Genomic DNA, 20960 nt, shown 5'->3' on the forward strand with positions numbered 1-20960 from the left:
ACAGTACTGTCACAAAAACAGAAATATAGGACAATGGAACAGGATAGAAAGCGCAGAGATAAACCCACCTACATATGGTCACCTTATCGTTGATAAAGGAGGCAAGAATATACAATGGAAAAAAGACAGCCTCTTCAATAAGTGGTGCTGGGAAAACTGGACAGCTACATGTAAAAGAATGAAATTAGAACACTTCCTAACATCATACACAAAAATAAACTCAAAATGGATTAAAGCCCTAAATGTAAGAACAGACACTATAAAACTCTTAGAGGAAAACATAGGCAGAACACTCTATGACATAAATCACAGCAAGATCCTTTTTGACCCACCTCCTAGAGAAATGGAAATAAAAATAAAAATAAACAAATGGGACCTAATGAAACTTCAAAGCTTTTGCACAGCAAAGGAAACCATAAACAAGACGAAAAGACAACCCTCAGAATGGGAGAAAATATTTGCAAATGAAGAAAATGACAAAGGATTAATCTCCAAAGCTTACAAGCAGCTCATGCAACTGAATATCAATAAAACAAAGAACTCAATCCAAAAATGGGCAGAAGAGCTAAATAGACATTTCTCCAAGGAAGATGTACAGATTGCCAACAAACACATGAAAGAATGCTCAACATCACTAATCATTAGAGAAATGCAAATCAAAACTACAAGGAGGTATCACCTCACACCAATCAGAATGGCCCTCATCAAAAAATCTACAAACAATAAATGCTGGAGAGGGTGTGGAGAAAAGGGAACCCTCTTGCACTGTTGGTGAGAATGTAAATTGATAGAGCCACTATGGAGAACAATATGGAGGTTCCTTAAAGAACTAAAAATAGAACTACCATACGACCCAGCAATCCCACTACTGGGCATATACCCTGAGAAAACCGTAATTCAGAAAGAGTCATGTACCACAATGCTGATTGCAGCTCTATTTACAATAGCCAGGACATGGAAGCAACTTAAGTGTCCATCGACAGATGAATGGATAAAGAATATGTGGCACACACATACAATAGAATATTGTTCAGCTATAAAAAGAAACGAAATTGAGTTATTTGTAGTGAGGTGGATGGACCTAGAGTCTGTCATACAGAGTGAAGTAAGTCAGAAAGAGAAAAACAAATATGCTAACACATATTTATGGAATCTGAAAAAAAAAGGGTTCTGAAGAACCTAAGGGTAGGACAGGAATAAACACACAGACATAGAGAATGGACTTGAGGACACAGGGAGGGGGAAGGGTAAGCTGGGACGAAGTGAGAGTGGCATGGACATATATACACTATGAAATATAGCCAGTGGGAAGCACACGCATAGCAGAGGGAGATCAGCTCGGTGCTTTGTGACCACCTAGAGGGGTGGGATAGGGAGTGTGGGAGGGAGACGCAAGAGGGAGGGGATATAGGGATATATGTATACGTATAGCTGATTCACTCTGTTACACAGCAGAAAGTAACACAACGTTGTAAAGCATTTATACTCCAATAAAGACGTTAAAAAAAATATCCTTGATGTAAAAATCTCTTCCAAGTATGCTATTATTTTCTAGAAAGGAAGATATTGAGATATATAAGAACAAAATGTACCTTTACAATAACTAACTTTATAGGTAGAAATGAATGTATAATCTACCCTGAAATTCCTACACTTGCCTAACCGAGAAAACAATGTATATTATAAGCAAGTAAATTAAAACAAATAGACTCAAATGCAAGCCAGACAGGTAAAGAAGGGGGAAACATGATTTACCCTTTCTTAAAATGCCTACTAGGTTCATAATATGCACATCTTGAGGACCTTTAAAATCCTAGTCTTGGGGTAGAAGTATCGACATTTTAGGTAGGACTTACTCTATAAGACTGATAAACTATCTCTAATTTATCAGCTTTTAGTGGTTTCCAAAATATATTGTTCCAAAGAGACAGTGACAAAATATTATAGCAGCACAGACCTGATACTGGCATATTAATTCTAATCCCTCCTCTAAGAATGGATCAAACAAATTAAAAAATGAATACGCAAAAGAAGTTCACGGTGGAATAGATCAGGAATGGCTCTACGTAAATCGTTAAAGCCAGTGTCTCAGAATGCAGAACATTTGAAAGAGAAAAAGTTCTCTACCCATCCCCTTACCTAGATGTAGGCTTTGGATAAGCTGGTCATAAAAAGAGAAATAAATGTAATTTCCCTTTCAACTCAGAAGGCTACACATGTGAAAGGTGCCAAAGGAGCTATTTCAGACCTCATTTGGGGGACTTAGACACATATTTGAACTGGAAAGAATCCACCTCATCTCTTCTCATTCCTGTTAATTATGACTCTAACCAGCCACCTCACCCTGCTGAGTGATAGCTCATCAATCCAATATCTAGTGGATATTCAAAACGTAATTACCAGAGAAGGACCTTCAAGATGACAGAGGAGTATGACGTGGAGATCACCTTCCTCCCCACAAGTACATCAAAAATACATCTACATGTGGAACAACTCCTACAGTACACCTACTGAAGGCTGGCAAAAGACCTCAGACTTCCCAAAAGGCAAGAAACTCCCCATGTACCTGGCTATGTGGCTGACAGGATCTTGGTGCTCCGGCCGGACGCCAGGCTTGAATCTCTGAGGTGGGAGAGCCAAGTTCAGGACACTGGACCACCAGAGACCTCCCGGCCCCACATAATATCAATTGGCAAGAGCTCTCCCAGAGACCTCCGTCTCAATGCTAAGACCCAAATCCATTCAACGACCAGAAAGCTCCAATGCTGGACACCCCATGCCAAACAACTAGCAAGACAGGAACACAACACCACCCATTAGCAGAGAGGCTGCCTAAAATCATAATAAGGTCACAGACACGCCAAAGCACATAACCAGATGCTGTCCTGCCCACCAGAAAGACAAGATCCAGCCTCATCCATCAGAACACAGGCACCAATCCCCTCTACCAGGAAGCCTACAAAAACCACTGAACCAACATTACCCAATGGGGGCAGACACCAAAAACAACAGGAACTACAAACCTGCAGACTGCAAAAAGAGGACGTCAAAAACAGTTAGTGCAGCAAAATGAGAAGACAGAGAAATACGCAGTAGATGAAGGAGCAAGGCAAAGACCCACCAGACCAAACAAATGAAGAGGAAATAGGCAATCTACCTGAAAAAGTATTCAGAGTAATGATAGTAAAGATGATACAAAACCTTGGAAATAGGATGGAGAAAATACAAGAAACGTTTAACATAGAATAACTAAAGAGCAAACAATGATGAACACCACAATAAATGAAATAAAAAATTCTCTAGAAGGAATCAATAGGAGAACAACTGAGGCAGAAGAACAGATAAGTGACCTGGAGGATAAAAACGTGGAAATAACTACTACAGAGCATAATAAAGAAAAAGGAATGAAGAGAATTGATGACAGTCTCAGAGACTTCTGGGAAAACATTAAACACACCAACATTCGAATTATAGGGGTCCCAGAAGAAAAACAGAAAAAGAAAGAGACTGAGAAAATATTTGAAGAGATTTTAGTTGAAAACTTCCCTAATACGGGAAAGGAAATAGCCAATCAAGTGTAGGAAGTGCAGAGTCCTATACAGGATAAATCCAAGGAGAAACATGCCAAGACACATATTAATCAAGCTATCAAGAATTAAATACAGGGTATACAGAGGGCAAGATGGCGGAAGAGTAAGACGCGGAGATCACCTTCCTTCCCACAGATACATTAGAAATACATCTACACGTGGAACTGCTCCTACAGAACACCCACTGAACGCTGGCAGAAAACGTCAGACCTCCCAAAAGGCAAGAAACTCCCCACGTACTTGGGTAGGGCAAAAGAAAAAAGAAATAACAGAGACAAAAGAATAGGGACGGGACCTGCACCAGTGGGAGGGAGCCGTGAAGGAGGAAAGGTTTCCACGCACTAGGAAGCCCCTTCGCGGGCGGAGACTGCGGGTGGCAGAGGGGGGAAGCTTCGGAGCCACGGAGGAGAGCGCAGCCACAGGGGTGCGGAGGGCAAAGCGGAGAGATTCCCACACAGAGGATCGGTGCCGAGCAGCAATCACCAGCCCCAGAGGCTTGTCTGCTCACCGGCCTGGGCGGGCGGGGGCTGGGAGCTGAGGCTCGGGCTTCGGTCAGATCCCAGGGAGAGGACTGGGGTTGGCAGCATGAACACAGCCTGAAGGGGTCAGTGCACCACAGCTAGCCGGGAGGGAGTCCGGGAAAAAGTCTGCAGCTGCCGAAGAGGCAAGGGACTTTTTCTTGCCTCTGTTTCCTGGTGCGCAAGGAGAGGGGATTCAGAGCGCCGCCTAAACAAACTCCAGAGACGGGCGTGAGCCGCGGCGATCAGCGCGGACCCCAGAGATGGGCATGAGACGCGACGGCTGCTGCTGCCGCCACCAAAAAGCCTGTGTGCGAGCACAGGTCACTCTCCACACCGCCCCTCCCGGGAGCCGGTGCAGCCCGCCACGGCCAGGCTCCCGTGATCCAGGGACAACTTCCCCGGGAGAACACATGGCGCGCCTCGGGCTGGTGCAACGTCACGCTGGCCTCTGCCGCCGCAGGCTCACCCCGCATCCGTGTCCTTCCCTCCCCCCCGCCCGAGTGAGCCAGAGCCCCCGAAGCAGCTGCTCCTTTAACCCCGTTCTGTCTGGGCAGGGAACAGACGCCCTCAGGCGACCTACACGCAGAGGCGGGTCCGAATCCAAAGCTGAACCCCAGGAGCTGTGCGAACAAAGAAGAGAAAGGGAAATCTCTCCCAGCAGCCTCAGAAGCAGCAGATTAAAACTCCACAAAAACTTGTTGCGCCTACATCTGTTGAATACCTGAATAGACAACGAATCATCCCAAATTCAGGAGGTGGACTTTGGGAGCAGGATATATTAATTTTTTCCCTTTTCCTTTTTTTCTGAGTGTATATGTATATGCTTCTGGGTGAGATTTTGTATGTACAGCTTTGCTTTATAATAGCTTTATTTTACTTCACTATATTTTATCCTCTTTCTTTCTTTCTTTCTATTTTTTCTCCCTTTTACTCTGAGCCGTGTGGATGAAAGGCTCTTGGTGCTCCAGCCAGGCATCAGGGCTGTGTCTCTGAGGTGGGAGAGCCAACTTCAGGGCACTGGTCCACAAGAGACCTCCCAGACACACGTAATGCCAAACAGCGAAAATCTCTCAGAGATCTCCATCTCAACATCAAGACCCAGCTTCACTCAACGACCAGCAAGCTACAGTGCTGGACACCCTATGCCAAACAACTAGCAAGACAGGAACACAGCCCCATCCATTAGCAGAGAGGCTGCCTAAAATCATAATAAGGCCACAGACACCCCAAAATACACCACAATATGTGGACGTGCCCACCAGAAAGACAAGATCCAGCCTCATCCACCAGAACACAGGCACTAATTCCCTCCACCAGGAAGCCTACACAACCCACTGAACCAACCTTAGCCACTGCGGACAGATACCAAAAACAACAGGAACTACGAACCTGCAGCCTGTGAAAAGGAGACCCCCAAACACATTAAGATAAGCAAAATGAGATGACAGAAAAACACACAGCAGATGAAGCAGCAGGGTCAAAACACGCCAGACCTAACAAATGAAGAAGAAATAGGTAGTTTACCTGAAAAAGAATTCAGAATAATGATAGTAAGGATGATCCAAAATCTTGGAAATAGAATAGACAAAATGCAAGAAACATTTAACAAGGACCTAGAAGAACTAAAGAGGAACCAAGCAACGATGAAAAACACAACAAATGAAATTGAAAATACTGTAGGTGGGATCAATAGCAGAATAACTGAGGCAGAAGAACGGATAAGTGACCTGGACGATAAAATGGTGGAAATAATTACTGCAGAGCAGAATAAAGAAAAAAGAATGAAAAGAACTGAGGACAGTCTCAGAGACCTTTGGGGCAACATTAAACGCACCAACATTCGAATTATAGGGGTCCCAGAAGAAGAAGAGAAAAAGAAAGGGACTGAGAAAATATTTGAAGAGATTATAGTTGAAAACTTCCCTAATATGGGAAAGGAAACAGTTAATCAAATCCTGGAAGCACAGAGGTTCCCATACAGGATAAATCCAAGGAGAAACACGCCAAGACACATATTAATCAAACTGTCAAAAATTAAATATAAAGAAAACATATTAAAAGCAGCAAGGGAAAAACAACAAATAACACACAAGGGAATAACCATAAGGTTAACAGCTGACCTTTCAGCAGAAACTCTGCAAGCCAGAAGGGAGTGGCAGGATATACTTAAAGCAATGAAGGAGAAAAACCTACAACCAAGATTAATCTACCCAGCAAGGATCTCATTCAGATTTGATGGAGAAATTAAAACCTTTACAGACAAGCAAAAGCTGAGAGAGTTCAGCACCACCAAACCAGCTTTACAACAAATGCTAAAGGAACTTCTCTAGGCAAGAAACACAAGAGAAGGAAAACACCTACAATAACAAACCCAAAACATTTAAGAAAATGGGAATAGGAACATACATATCGATAATTACCTTAAATGTAAAAGGATTAAATGCTCCCACCAAAAGACACAGACTGGCTGAATGGATACAAAAACAAGACCCATATATATGCTGTCTACAAGAGACCCACTTCAGACCTAGAGACACATACAGACTGAAAGTGAGGGGATGGAAAAAGATATTCCATGCAAATGGAAATCAAAAGAAAGCTGGAGTAGCAATTCTCATATCAGACAAAATAGACTTTAAAATAAAGACTATTACAAGAGACAAAGAAGGACACTATATAATGATCAAGGGATCGATCCAAGAGGAAGGTATAACAATTGTAAATATTTATGCACCCAACATAGGAGCACCTCAATACATAAGGCAAATACTAACAGCCATAAAAGGGGAAATCGACAGCAACACAATCATAGTAGGGGACTTTAACACCCCACTTTCACCAATGGACAGATCATCCAAAATGAAAAAAAATAAGGAAACACAAGCTTTAAATGATACATTAAACAAGATGGACTTCATTGATATTTATAGGACATTCCACCCAAAAACAACAGAATACACATTTTTCTCAAGTGCTCATGGAACATTCTCCAGGATAGATCATATCTTGGGCCACAAATCAAGCCTTGGTAAATTTAAGAAAATTGAAATCGTATCAAGTATCTTTTCCGACCACAACGCTATGAGACTAGATATGAATTACAGGAAAAGATCTGTAAAAAATACAAACACATGGAGGCTACACAATACACTACTTAATAACGAAGTGATCACTGAAGAAATCAAAGGGGAAATCAAAAAATACCTAGAAACAAATGACAATGGAGACACGACGACCCAAAACCTATGGGACGCAGCAAAAGCAGTGCTAAGAGGGAAGTTTATAGCAATACAAGCCTACCTCAAGAAACAGGAAACATCTCGAATAAACAACCTAACCTTGCACCTGAAGCAATTAGAGAAAGAAGAACAAAAAAACCCCAAAGCTAGCAGAAGGAAAGAAATCATAAAGATCAGATCAGAAAAAAATGAAAAAGAAATGAAGGAAACAATAGCAAAAATCAATGAAACTAAAAGCTGGTTCTTTGAGAAGATAAACAAAATTGATAAACCATTAGCTAGACTCATCAGGAGAAAAAGGGAGAAGACTCAAATCAATAGAATTAGAAATGAAAAAGGAGAAGTAACCACTGACACTGCAGAAATACAAACGATCATGAGAGATTACTACAAGCAACTCTATGCCAATAAAATGGACAACCTGGAAGAAATGGACAGATTCTTAGAAATGCACAACATGCCGAGAGTGAACCAGGAAGAAATAGAAAATATGAACAGACCAATCACAAGCACTGAAATTGAAACTGTGATTAAAAATCTTCCAACACACAAAAGCCAAGGACCAGATGGCTTCACAGGCGAATTCTATCAAACATTTAGAGAAGAGCTAACACCTATCCTTCTCAAACTCTTCCAAAATATTGCAGAGGGAGGAACACTCCCAAACTCATTCTATGAGGCCACCATTACCCTGATACCAAAACCAGACAAAGATGTCACAAAGAAAGAAAACTACAGGCCAATATCACTGATGAACATAGATGCAAAAATCCTCAACAAAATACTAGCAAACAAAATCCAACAGCACATTAAAAGGATCATACACCATGATCAAGTGGGGTTTATCCCAGGAATGCAAGGATTCTTCAATATACGCAAATCAATCAACGTGATACACCATATTAACAAATTGAAGGAGAAAAACCATATGATCATCTCAATAGATGCAGAGAAAGCTTTCGACAAAATTCAACACCCATTTATGATAAAAGCCCTGCAGAATGTAGGCATAGAGGGAACTTTCCTCAACATAATAAAGGCCATATATGACAAACCCACAGCCAACATTGTCCTCAATGGTGAAACACTGAAACCATTTCCACTAAGATCAGGAACAAGACAAGGTTGCCCACTCTCACCACTATTATTCAACATAGTTTTGGAAGTGTTAGCCACAGCAATCAGAGAAGAAAAAGAAATAAAAGGAATCCAAATCGGAAAAGAAGAAGTAAAGCTGTCACTGTTTGCAGATGACATGATAATATACATAGAGAATCCTAACGATGCTACCAGAAAACTACTAGAGCTAATCAATGAATTTGGTAAAGTACCAGGATACAAAATTAATGCACAGAAATCTCTTGCATTTCTATACACTAATGACGAAAAATCTGAAAGTGAAATTAAGAAAACACTCCCGTTTACCATTGCAACAAAAAGAATAAAATATCTAGGAATAAACCTACCTAAGGAGACAAAAGACCTGTATGCAGAAAATTATAAGACACTGATGAAAGAAATTAAAGATGATACAAATAGATGGAGAGATATACCATGTTCTTGGATTGGAATAATCAACATTGTGAAAATGACTCTACTACCCAAAGCAATCTACAGATTCAATGCAATCCCTATCAAACTACCACTGGCATTTTTCACAGAACTAGAACAAAAAATTTCACAATTTATATGGAAACACAAAAGACCCCGAATAGCCAAAGCAATCTTGAGAACGAAAAATGGAGCTGGAGGAATCAGGCTCCCTGACTTCAGACTATACTACAAAGCTACAGTAATCAAGACAGTTTGGTACTGGCACAAAAACAGAAATATAGATCAATGGAACAGGATAGAAAGCCCAGAGATAAGCCCACGCACATATGGTCACCTTATCTTTGATAAAGTAGGCAAGCATATACAGTGGAGAAAAGACAACCTCTTCAATAAGTGGTGCTGGGAAAATTGGACAGATACATGTAAAAATATGAAATTAGAACACTCCCTGACACCATACACAAAAATAAACTCAAAATGGATTAAAGACCTAAGTGTAAGGCCAGACACTATCAAACTCTTAGAGGAAAACATAGGCAGAACACTCTATGACATAAGTCACAGCAAGATTCTTTTTGACCCAGCTCCTAGAGAAATGGAAATAAAAACACAAATAAACAAATGGGACCTAATGAAACTTAAAAGCTTTTGTACAGCAAAGGAAACCATAAACAAGACCAAAAGACAACCCTCAGAATGGGAGAAAATATTTGCACATGAAGCAACTGACAAAGGATTAATCTCCAAGATTTACAAGCAGCTCATGCAGCTCAATAACAAAAAAACAAACAACCGAATCCAAAAATGGGCAGAAGACCTAAATTGTCATTTCTCCAAAGAAGATATACAGATTGCCAACAGACACATGAAAGAATGCTCAACATCATTAATCATTAGAGAAATGCAAATCAAAACTACAATGAGGTATCATCTCACACCGGTCAGAGTGGCCATCATCAAAAAATCTAGAAACAATAAATGCTGGAGAGAGTGTGGAGGAAAGGGAACACACTTGCACTGTTGGTGGGAATGTAAATTGATACAGCCACTATGGAGAACAGTATGGAGGTTCCTTAGAAAAGTAAAAATAGAACTACCATACGACCCAGCAATTCCACTACTGGGCATATACCCTGAGAAAACCATAGTTCAAAAAGAGTCATGTACCAAAATATTCATTGCAGCTCTATTTACAATAGCCAGGACATGGAAGCAACCTAAGTGTCCATCATCAGATGAATGGATAAAGAAGATGTGGCACATATATACAATGGAATATTACTCAGCCATAAAAAGAAATGAAATGGAGGTATTTGTAATGAGGTGGATGGAGTTAGAGTCTGTCATACAGAGTGAAGTAAGTCAGAAAGAGAAAAACAAATACAGTATGCTAACACATATATATGGAATCTAAGGGAAAAAAAAAAGGCCATGAAGAACCTAGTGGCAAGACGGGAATAAAGACACAGACCTACTAGAGAATGGACTTGAGGATATGGGGAGGGGGAGGGGTGAGATGTGACAGGGTGAGAGAGTGTCATGGACACATATACACTACCAAATGTAAAATAGATAGCTAGTGGGAAGCAGCCGCATAGCACAGGGAGATCAGCTCGGTGCTTTGTGACCACCTAGAGGGGTGGGATGGGGAGGGTGGGAGGGAGGGAAATGCAAGAGGGAACAGATATGGGAACATACGTATATGTATAACTGATTCACTTTGTTATAAAGCAGAAACTAACACACCATTGTAAAGCAATTATACTTCAATAAACTTGTTAAAAAAAAAAGAATTAAATACAAACAAAAAATGTTAAAAGCAGTAAGGGAAAAGCCGCAAATAAAATACAAGGGAACCCCCATAAGGTTAACAGCTGACCTTTCAGCAGAAACTCTGTAAGCCAGAAGGAAGTGGCAGGACATATTTAAAGTGATGAAAGGGAAAAACCTACAACCAAGATTACTTTACCCAGCAAGGATCTCATTCACATTCGATGGAGAAATTAAAATCTTTACACACAAGCAAATGCTAAGAGAATAGAGCACCACCAAACCAACTTCACAGCAAATGCTAAAGGAACTTCTCTACGCAGAAAAGACAAGAGAAGGAAAACACCTACAATAACAAATCCAAAGCAATTAAGAAATGGTAAGAGGAACATGCATGTCGATAAATACTTTAAACAAAAAAGGATTAAATGCTCCAACCATGGGCTTCCCTGGTGGCGCAGTGGTTGAGAGTCTGCCTGCCAATGCAGGGGACACGGGTTCGAGCCCTGGTCTGGGAGGATCCCACATGCCGCGGATCAACTAGGCCCGTGAGCCACAATTACTGAGCCTGCGCGTCTGGAGCCTGTCCTCCGCAACAAGAGAGGCCGCAATAATGAGAGGCCCGTGCACCGTGATGAAGAGTGGCCCCCACTTGCCGCAACTAGAGAAAGCCCTCGCACAGAAACAAAGACCCAACACAGCCATAAAAATTAAAAAAAAAAATGCTCCAACCAAAAGACACAGATTGGCTGAATGGATACAAAAACAGGACTCGTATATATCCTGTCGACAAGAGACACTCTGCAGACCTAGGGACACATACAGACTGAAAGTGAGAGGATGGAAAAAAATATTCCATGCAAATGGAAATCAAAAGAAAGCTGGAACAGAAATTCTCATATCATACAAAATAGACTCTAAAATAAACACTATTACAACAAAGAAGGACACTACATAATGATCAAAGAATCAATCCAAGAAAAAGATATAACAATTGTAAATATTTATGCAGCCAACATAGGAGTACGTCAATATATAAAGCAAATGCTTACAGCCTTAAAAGGGGAAATCGATAGTTACACAGTAATAATAGGGGACTTTAACACCCCACTCTCACCAATGGAGACATCATCCAAAATGAAAATAAATAAGGAAACACAAGCTTTAAACGACACATTAAACAAGATGGACTTAATTCATATTGATAGGACATTCCATCCAAAAACAACAGAATACACTTTCTTCTCAAGTGCTCATGGAACATTCTCCAGGATAAATCCTATCTTGAGTCACAATTCAAGCCTTGGTAAATTTAAGAAAACTGAAATTGTATCAACTAACTTTTCTGACCACAACTATGATATCTCTAGCTAGGAGACTAGATATCAATTAAAGGAAAAAAAACTGAAAAAAAACACAAACACATGGAGGATAAACAATGTGCTACTAAATAACCAAGAGATCACTGAAGATATCAAAGAGGAGATCGAAAAATACCTAGAAACAAATGACAATGAAAACACGATGACCCAAAACCTATAGGATGCAGCAAAAGCTGTTCTAAGAGGGAAGTTTATAGCAATACAATCCTACCTCAAGAAACAAGAAAAATCTCAAACAAACAACCTAACATTCCACCTAAAGCAATTAGAGAAAGAAAAACAAAAGAAACCCAAAGTTAGCAGAAGGAAAGAAACTATAAAAATCAGATCAGAATAACTGAAAAAGAAATGAAGAATATGATAGCAAAGATCAATAAAACTAAAAGCTGGTTCTTTGAGAAGATAAACAAAATTGATAAACCATTAGCCAGACTCATCAAGAAAAAGAGTGAGAAGACTCAAATCAACAGAATTACAAATGAAAAAAAAAGGAACAACTGACACTGCAGAAATACAAAGCATCATGAGAAATTACTACAAGCAACTATATGCCAATAAAATGCACAACCTGGAAGAAATGGACAAATTCTTAGAAAAGCACAACCTTCTGATACTGAACCAGGAAGAAACAGAAAATATAAACAGATGAATCAGAAGCACTGAAATTGAGACTGTGATTAAAAATCTTCCAACAAACAAAAGCCCACAACCTGATGGCTTCACAGGCGAATTATATCAAGCATTTCGAGAAGAGCTAACACCTATCCTTCTCAAAATCTTCCAAAATATAACAGAGGGAGGAACACTCCCAAACTCATTCTACGAGGCCACCATCACCCTGATACCAAAACAAGACAAAGATGTCACAAAGAAAGAAAACTACAGGCCAATATCACTGATGAACATAGATGCAAAAATCCTCAACAAAATACTAGCAAACAGAATCCAACAGCACATTAAAAGGATTATACACAATGATCAAGTGGGGTTTATACCAGGAATGCAAGGATTCTTCAGTATATGCAAATAAATCAATGTGATATAGAATATTAACAAACTGAAGGCTAAAAACCATATGATCATTTCAATAGATGCAGAAAAAGCTTTTCACAAAATTCAACACCCATTTATGATAAAAGGCCTCCAGAAAGTAGACATAAAGGGAATTTAACCTCAACATAATAAAGGCCATATATGACAAACCCACATCCAACATTGTTCTCAATGGTGAAACTGAAACCATTTCCACTAAGATCAGGAACAATACAAGTTTGCCCACTCGCACCACTATTATTCAATATAGTTTTGGAAGTTTTAGCCACAGCAATTTAGAGAAGGAAAATAAGTAAAAGGAATTCAAATCGGAAAAGAATTAAAACTGTCACTGTTTGCAGATGATATGATACTATACATAGAGAATCCTAAAGATGCTACCAGAAAACTACTAGAGCTAATCAATGGATTTGATAAAGTAGCAGGATACAAAATTAATGCACAGAAATCTCTTGCATTCCTATACACTAATGATGAACAAACTGAAGAGAAATTAAGGAAACACTCCCCTTTACCACTGCAACAAAAAGAATAAAATACCTAGGAATAAACCTACCTAAGGAGACAAAAGACCTGTATGCAGAAAACTATAAGATACTGATGAAAGAACTTAAAGATGATACAGATGGAGAGATATACCATGTTCTTGGATTGGAAGAATCAACATTGTGAAAATGACTATACTATCCAAAGCAATCTACAGATTCATTGCAATCCCCATCAAACTACCAATGGCATTTTTCACAGAACTAGAACAAATAATTTCACAATTTGTATGGAAACACAAAAGACCCTGAACAGCCAAAGCAATCTTGGGAAAGAAAAATGGAGCTGAAGGAATCAGGCTCCCTGGCTTCAGACTATACTACAAAGCTACAGTAATCAAGACAGTATGGTACTGGCAGAAGAAAAGAAATAGAGATCAATGGAACAGGATAGAAAGCCCAGAGATAAACCCACCCACATTTGGTCACCTTATCTTTGATAAAGGAGGCATGAATATACAAAGGAGAAAAGACAGTCTCTTCAATATGTTGTGCTCGGAAAACTGGACAGCTACATGTAAAAGAATGAAATTAGAACACTCCGTGACACCATACACAAAAATAAACTCAAAATGCATTAAATACCTAAATGTAAGTCCAGACACTATAAAACTCTTACAGTAAAACATAGGCAGAATACTCTATGACATAAATCACAGCAACATCCTTTTTGATCCACCTCCTAAAGAAATGGAATTAGAAACAAAAATAAACAAATGGGACCTAATGAAACTTAAAAGTTTTTGCACAGCAAAGGAAGCCATAAACAAGACGAAAAGACAACCCTCAGAATGGGAGAAAATATTTGCAAACGGAGCAACTGACAAAGGATTAATCTGCAAAATATACAAGCAGCTCATGCAGCTCAATATTAAACAAACAAACAACCCAATCCAAAAATGGGCAGAAGACCTAAATAGACATTTTCTAAAGAAGATATACAGATTGCCAACAAACACATGAAAGGATGCTCAACATCACTAATCGTTAGAGTAATGCAAATCAAAACTGTAATGAGGTATCCCCTCACACCAGTCAGAATGGCCATCATCAAAATCTACAAACAATAAATGCTGGAGAGGGTGTGGAGAAAAGGGAACCCTCTTGCACTGTTGGTGGGAATGCAAATTGATACAGCCACTATGGAGAACAATATGGAGGTTCCTTAAAGAACTAAAAATAGAACTACCATACGACCCAGCAATCCCACTACTGAGCATATACCCTGAGAAACCCTTAATTCAAAAAGAGTCATGTACCACAATGTTCACTGCAGCTCTATTTACAATAGCCCAGACACGGAAGCAACCTAAGTGTCCGTCAACAGATGAATGGACACAGAAGATGTGGCACATATATACAATGGAATATTACTCAGCCATAAAAAGAAATGAAATTGAGTTATTTGTAGTGAGGTGGATGGACCTAGAGTCTGTCATACAGAGTGAAGTAAGCCAGAAAGAGAAAAACAAATACCGTATGCTAACACATATTTATGGAATCAAAAAAAAAATGGTTCTGAAGAACCTAGGGACAGGACAGGAATAAAGACACAGACGTAGAGAATGGACTTGAGGACACAGGGAGGGTGAAGGTTATGCTGGGACGAAGTGAGAGAGTGGCATGGACTTACATATACTCCCAAATGTAAAATTGATTACATTTGATTACATTGATTTCACATAGCATACATGTGCTATGTTGGAAGCAGCCGCATAGCACAGGGAGATCAGCTCGTGCTTTGTGACCACCTAGAGGGGTGGTATAGGGAGAATGGAAGGGAGATGCAAGAGGGAGGAGATATGGGGATATATGTATACGTATAGCTGATTCACTTTGTTATAAAGCAGAAACTAACACACCATTGTAAAGCAATTATACTCCAATAAAGATGTTAAAAAGAAAACAAAACTGAAATACCAGAAAGTCATTAAATTTACTGTCTTTTTATGATAGTAAAAAGCTGGAAATGAAGATCCAACAGTTCAGAAATACCACTTAAACACCCTATGCAGAAAAGTTATCATAGCAGGCCTGACTGCTGTCCTTGGAAAGGCCAACTTGCAATGTTGCCCCTTGGCTGATGCCTGTGAGCTTGAATTTTGGAAAGGTTCCCTCCATTCCCTAACTGATAAGAGTGACTCACTGTGCCTAAACTGTACAAACAATGTGGTTTATGCTAAATACTTGCTTTCCTTGTGAGCATCTAGAACTTTGGTATACACCAAGCAGAGCGCTTATGTGACCAGCCCCCAATAAAAATCCTGGCACTGATTCTCCAATGAGCTTCTCTAATAAACAACGTTTTTCACATGTTGTCACAATTTGTTGCTAGAGGAGTTAAAGCACGTCCTATGTGACTCCCCTGGGAGAGGGCTCTGAAGTTTGTGCCTGGTTTTCTCCAGACTTCACCCCTTTTCCCTTTGCTGATTTTGCTTTCTATCCTTTCACTGTAATAAATCACAGTCACAAGTATGACTATATGCCAGGTCCTGCGAGACCTCCTAGTGAATCAATGCGCTTGAGGGATGGTCTTGGGGACCCCCAACACATTCCCAAGCTTCCATATTTGGCTCAGGGCTCTTTCTTGAGACCTAGACTCAAATGCTTGATAACAAATACCTGATATGTTTTTAATCACCTTGAATTCAAGTCTAAAACTGAAGACACTGTCTGTCCTTCTCCTTGTGCTCCTTATCTTGCTAACATATCCATAACCACTTGGGTCACCTAAGCCAGAAACCAGGAAACCTGGGATGCATACTAAACTTCTCCCTCTTTCTCCCAACCACATTAATGTGTCACCAGGTTCTTTTAATTCTACCACCTAAATATCTCTTAAAACCATCTCCTCCTCTCCATCCACAGTCATTGCCTTAGTTCAGGTTCTCATCACTTCTCATATCACTCTCCTGCATTCTTAGCTCCAGCAATCCAATTCTCCATACCAAAACCAAAGTCATCTTTCTAAAATAAAAATATACTTACAGTCCTTTCCAGCTTAAAATAAATACTCTTGTGATTGCTCTCTTCAGGATAATGTTCAAATTCCTCAATCTAGCCATGAAGCCTTTCATGATCTGAGTTCACTTACTGACCTCTTTCCTTCTCTCTCTGTGTAAGTTAGGATAGAATTCCTTCTCCAGGCTATTACCCAAAGCATAAGGCTGTTTCTGGCTTCCCAGTCTGAATTCCATATTCTTCATCTATGCTCCCATAGCACCCTATGCTTTAGACTATGAGAACTCTGACTCGGTGTTTTGAGTGTACTAGTTATTTAAAAAAAGCTTGTTGAATTGCTGAATGTTGAATGAAAAGGAGAGATCATGAGTTGTTTTTTCCCTTTTCTTAAAAATTTGTTTGCTGGTATTCTTCTGTTTTAATTAAATGAACCAAAAGAAAGCAACAATGAAAAAATTACCTCATAGTTTCTGTTGGCGTCTGTTATGGTCCAGTACCTGTTAGGAAGTCCCATACGTCCAAAGTCTGATATTGGGTCAATCAGCTTCCATCCATTTTCCCTCATCTCTTTTGAGGATTTGGGATTGTAAGAAAAAGCATACAGATCTTCATGTAATGCTAGAGAAGAAAGATAGGCATGAAAACAAAGTAATAATGAGTGAAACTTAATACCAAATAGTGCAAAAAAGCCTAGATTTTCTTCTCTCTAAGGGAATGTTTGTCAACAGCCCCTGAAAAGGACAATAGTTTGTGTACAAGGTTGCCTTTATTTGTATACAAGGCATAAGAACTGAAATATTGCTTCAGAGTCTTCTTTTAAAAATATTTAAGTTTATATGATACCAATACAAAGCAGGAACATTCTGCCTGGTTTCCTGTGAATTGCTGGATAATGGACTGAACTCAAGTTTCCAGGTTTCATATCCTAAGAAAGTGGTCCTTACCATAGTTTTTAACTGAACTTCAATGTCTCAATTGCACTGTTTGTTGTAACATACTGCAAAACATTAACAGTGTTCTTGCATTCTACTCGTCAGGTCAATACCCGCTTCTGGCTGATAAATGGCCATTTCTTCTCTTCTTCCGGTCAACCCCACTTCCTCCCTTCACAAAGTTCAACATGTAATCAATAACTCATTTGACCAACTTATGTGGCAGTAACTTTTCCAGAGATGGATGGAGTCTTCCAGAGCCTTTTACAAAGTGTTGGGCCAGCTAACAGATAGCCTCTGTCAATAGAGCACCAGCAAATTCTAAGAAATTATTCTAGGGAAAGGGTAGAAGAAAATGGGGAGGGAAATGTAATTTTAATCCACAGACTAGGACATTAGTCCACAGACTAAAATCAGAGGAAGCTGATGGGTTAGCAACCTGGAGTTGAGGCTGGAAGATGAGAGGGTGAGGCTGGAGGAAGCAGGGATAACTGCATTAAGGAATCTGATAAACTTCCCTAGTTTGCTAGTTGGAACTAAAAGTAGGGGTAGGAACAATAGGCCAAACATAAAGCTTGCAGGACAACAGTAAACAAATTTTGCTCCAAAGCAGTCTTACTTCCTGAAGTGTTGAAAAATTTACAAGTTGATACTTAAGAGGAAAGAGGGAAAGAGAAGGAAATAACAGCTGTTAAACATCTACTATATACCAAGTACAGAGTAAAAATGCACACATGCATTTAAACCTCAAAACAACCACCACAGGGAGCTTATACTATCATTATTTTTACAGGTGAGGAAGCTGAGTTCAAAGGTTATGTATCTTGTCCAAATACCATGGAGCTGTAAGAGGCAAAGCCCAGATTCAAACTCTGCTCTATTTAACTCCATAACCAATGATCTTTCCATTATGCCATTCTAGGAGAAAAATTACAATGGTTTTAGATAAAAATACGATCATAACTACCTGGCTGAGAAAGCTTTAACAGTGAAATGTAAACCTCATGGCACACAACGTCAGATTCTAAAACAAAGTGGGCCACCCGGAAGTTCTTACAGCGGAGGATCAGGGGACAACCCAGGCTAGTGATGGACAACTTCTCCACAGTGGCAATATGATGCAGTGCAATCTACAAAACAGAAAAGAACCAAAATAATTCACAGACATGCACTAGATCTATCACTCTCAGTGTGCCTGACTCTCAGTAACGGTAACAGCATGGCCAGAGATGTGATCACATCTACAGCCTACAACCATCCTTTGCAAGGTACAACTGGGTTTCTTTTAAACAGAAGTAAATAGTGGTAAAGCAATGAAAAGCAAATTATGATATTATAAAACTTCCCTCTCCTTAGGGATATAAGGTTAAGAGATTTACGGGGCAATTGTGATGAACTGGCTCAGAACAAATGGCTTCTAGCATGCTGTGGTGGAGTTTAAAAATCATAGTAGAATGATTGTCAGGAAAATAGAACTTCCTTTTTTTCTACCAAATTACTAATTAAAATGATTAATAATTGGTATTGTGCTTTACTGCTCATGAGGTAGTCCATGATCATTAACTATTTAATCCCTGTAACAACACTTTGACGTATAATCATCCCATTTCAGGAATGAAGAAACCAAAGCTCTGAGAAGTGAAGTCTTCATCAGAGGCCACACAGCCAAAAAGTGGCACAAACAGGATTTGAACCATGGCAGTCTAACTTTGTTCAGGGTTATTTCTCTAGAAATTCTAAACTCTAGTCCTGGAATTAGGATTTAACTAGAAATATTACAGGGAAAATTTATCTTCCACATTTTAGACTCTAGTGACAGTAAAGCAAAGAATGAAATGGGGGAAATTTTTACCTAAGTGACTAAGGGAATGAGTAGAGACTATAAGACTAAGGACTAAAGGAACTATACATAAGCACTGTACTGCAGTTAATAAAGTTGTTTCCCATGGGAGTACAGGTTAATAATTCTGATTTTTTTTTAAAATGAAGGATTATTAAATTTTTAGTCTCATCATTCCTGCTCATGCTGATGCCAGCAAAACAGAAATGCATGGAAAGGGAACCGGTACAAGAAACTGTATACAAATAATACAAGTCTCTCTTTATAATTTCAAAAAGCCATGGAATCATGGTTTTACATTTTAGTCTTTGATGTTCTCCTCCTATCTGTGTCTCTGATGTTTCCTACAACTAGAGCCTGAATGTACTCTTTTCATTCTCTGGACTCCCTGTCCTGTGCCTGGAATGGCCTTCCGATCATCATTGTCTTTTCTTTTCCTCCATCTCACACAGTCTATGCCCCAGCCCCCATTTATTTGGAAAAGAAATCTCTTCCTGGAAATCTTTCAATCATATCCATCATCTAAGAATGGGGTAGATGTAGGGACTATTCACATATTCTGAGAAGGAATTTTCCATCTTAATTTCTGTCTTAACTATTCTGTCAAACTCAATTCCTGTTATGGCAGTTTTGAAGGGCCATAAAAACTATTGATAATGTAACAGGAATTAATGTATCAAATTTCAAGAAAATCAAAGCCCTGTTGATCAATATGGGAGACCTGTGTTTGGGTAGTAAAACAGTGATCATCGAGATCAGGTGCCAGGCAAAAACTGGTGAATTGGAAAGAGGCAGAAAGTGAAGCAGACTAAGGATGGAAAGAGCTTCATTAATAGTACTAATTGGGTAAATATGCCTCCTTTGACATATAGAAATAATTAACATAAGTTCTCCCTTCCCAATCTAGTCCATTAGGTTTGAAATAATACCCAGTAGAAACAAATCTGGAGACATGTGCTGTCTGTAAATGCAGGTAGAAAGGGGAAAGGCTCATGGCACAGTACTAAAGAACTGGTTCCCAAACTGTTAGAAATGGAAGAGTCCTTACTAATTATATAATCTAACAACCTCATTTTACGTATGAGGAAACTGAAGCCCAGAGAGCAAGAGTCACTTACCCAAGGTCATATAGCCAGTTAGTGCACAACTGAGTCTAGCTAGAACCAACTCTCCTGATTCCTCTTTTCTCATTCCTTTCATCATAACAAAGTGAACAAGATACAATGTCATATGGGGAAAGCTCACAGTGTTTTTAAAAAGGAAGTATTAAAATGCTTTTTTCAAATGTATATTCTGTTTAATTCATTTTATACTTATATAATCGTATCTATCATGTGCCAAACACCATTTTAAGCATTTACAACATTAACTTTTTTATTCCATAACCAGGTATTATTTCCTCTATTTTAGAGATGAGGGAAGTGAGCCTCAGAGAAGTTAAATAACTTGCCCAAGGTTACAAAGGTAGTAAATGTTGAAGCTGGGATTTCACCCTGAGCAGACTGGCTCTAGAGTCTGTGATCTTAATCACTATGCTATGCCATATACCAGAAGCATGTTTTACTTGTTACAG

The 20960-nt window shown here is 39.3% G+C and overlaps 1 protein-coding gene across 1 annotated transcript in view; it reads right to left on the bottom strand.

The window, feature by feature from the left end:
• Positions 1-20960, bottom strand: part of MTMR8 (myotubularin related protein 8) — a 165557-nt gene that overhangs the window by 93900 nt on the left and 50697 nt on the right. Inside the window, exons 3-4 of the mRNA XM_061177893.1 lie at positions 18515-18677; positions 17076-17233 (exon numbers count right to left, since the gene is read on the bottom strand). Coding sequence (XP_061033876.1) covers positions 17076-17233; positions 18515-18677 — 321 coding nt within the window. The remainder of the gene's footprint in view (positions 1-17075; positions 17234-18514; positions 18678-20960) is intronic.

This window comes from Eubalaena glacialis, chromosome X, assembly GCF_028564815.1.
Source record: "Eubalaena glacialis isolate mEubGla1 chromosome X, mEubGla1.1.hap2.+ XY, whole genome shotgun sequence".
Lineage (NCBI taxonomy): Eukaryota > Metazoa > Chordata > Mammalia > Artiodactyla > Balaenidae > Eubalaena > Eubalaena glacialis.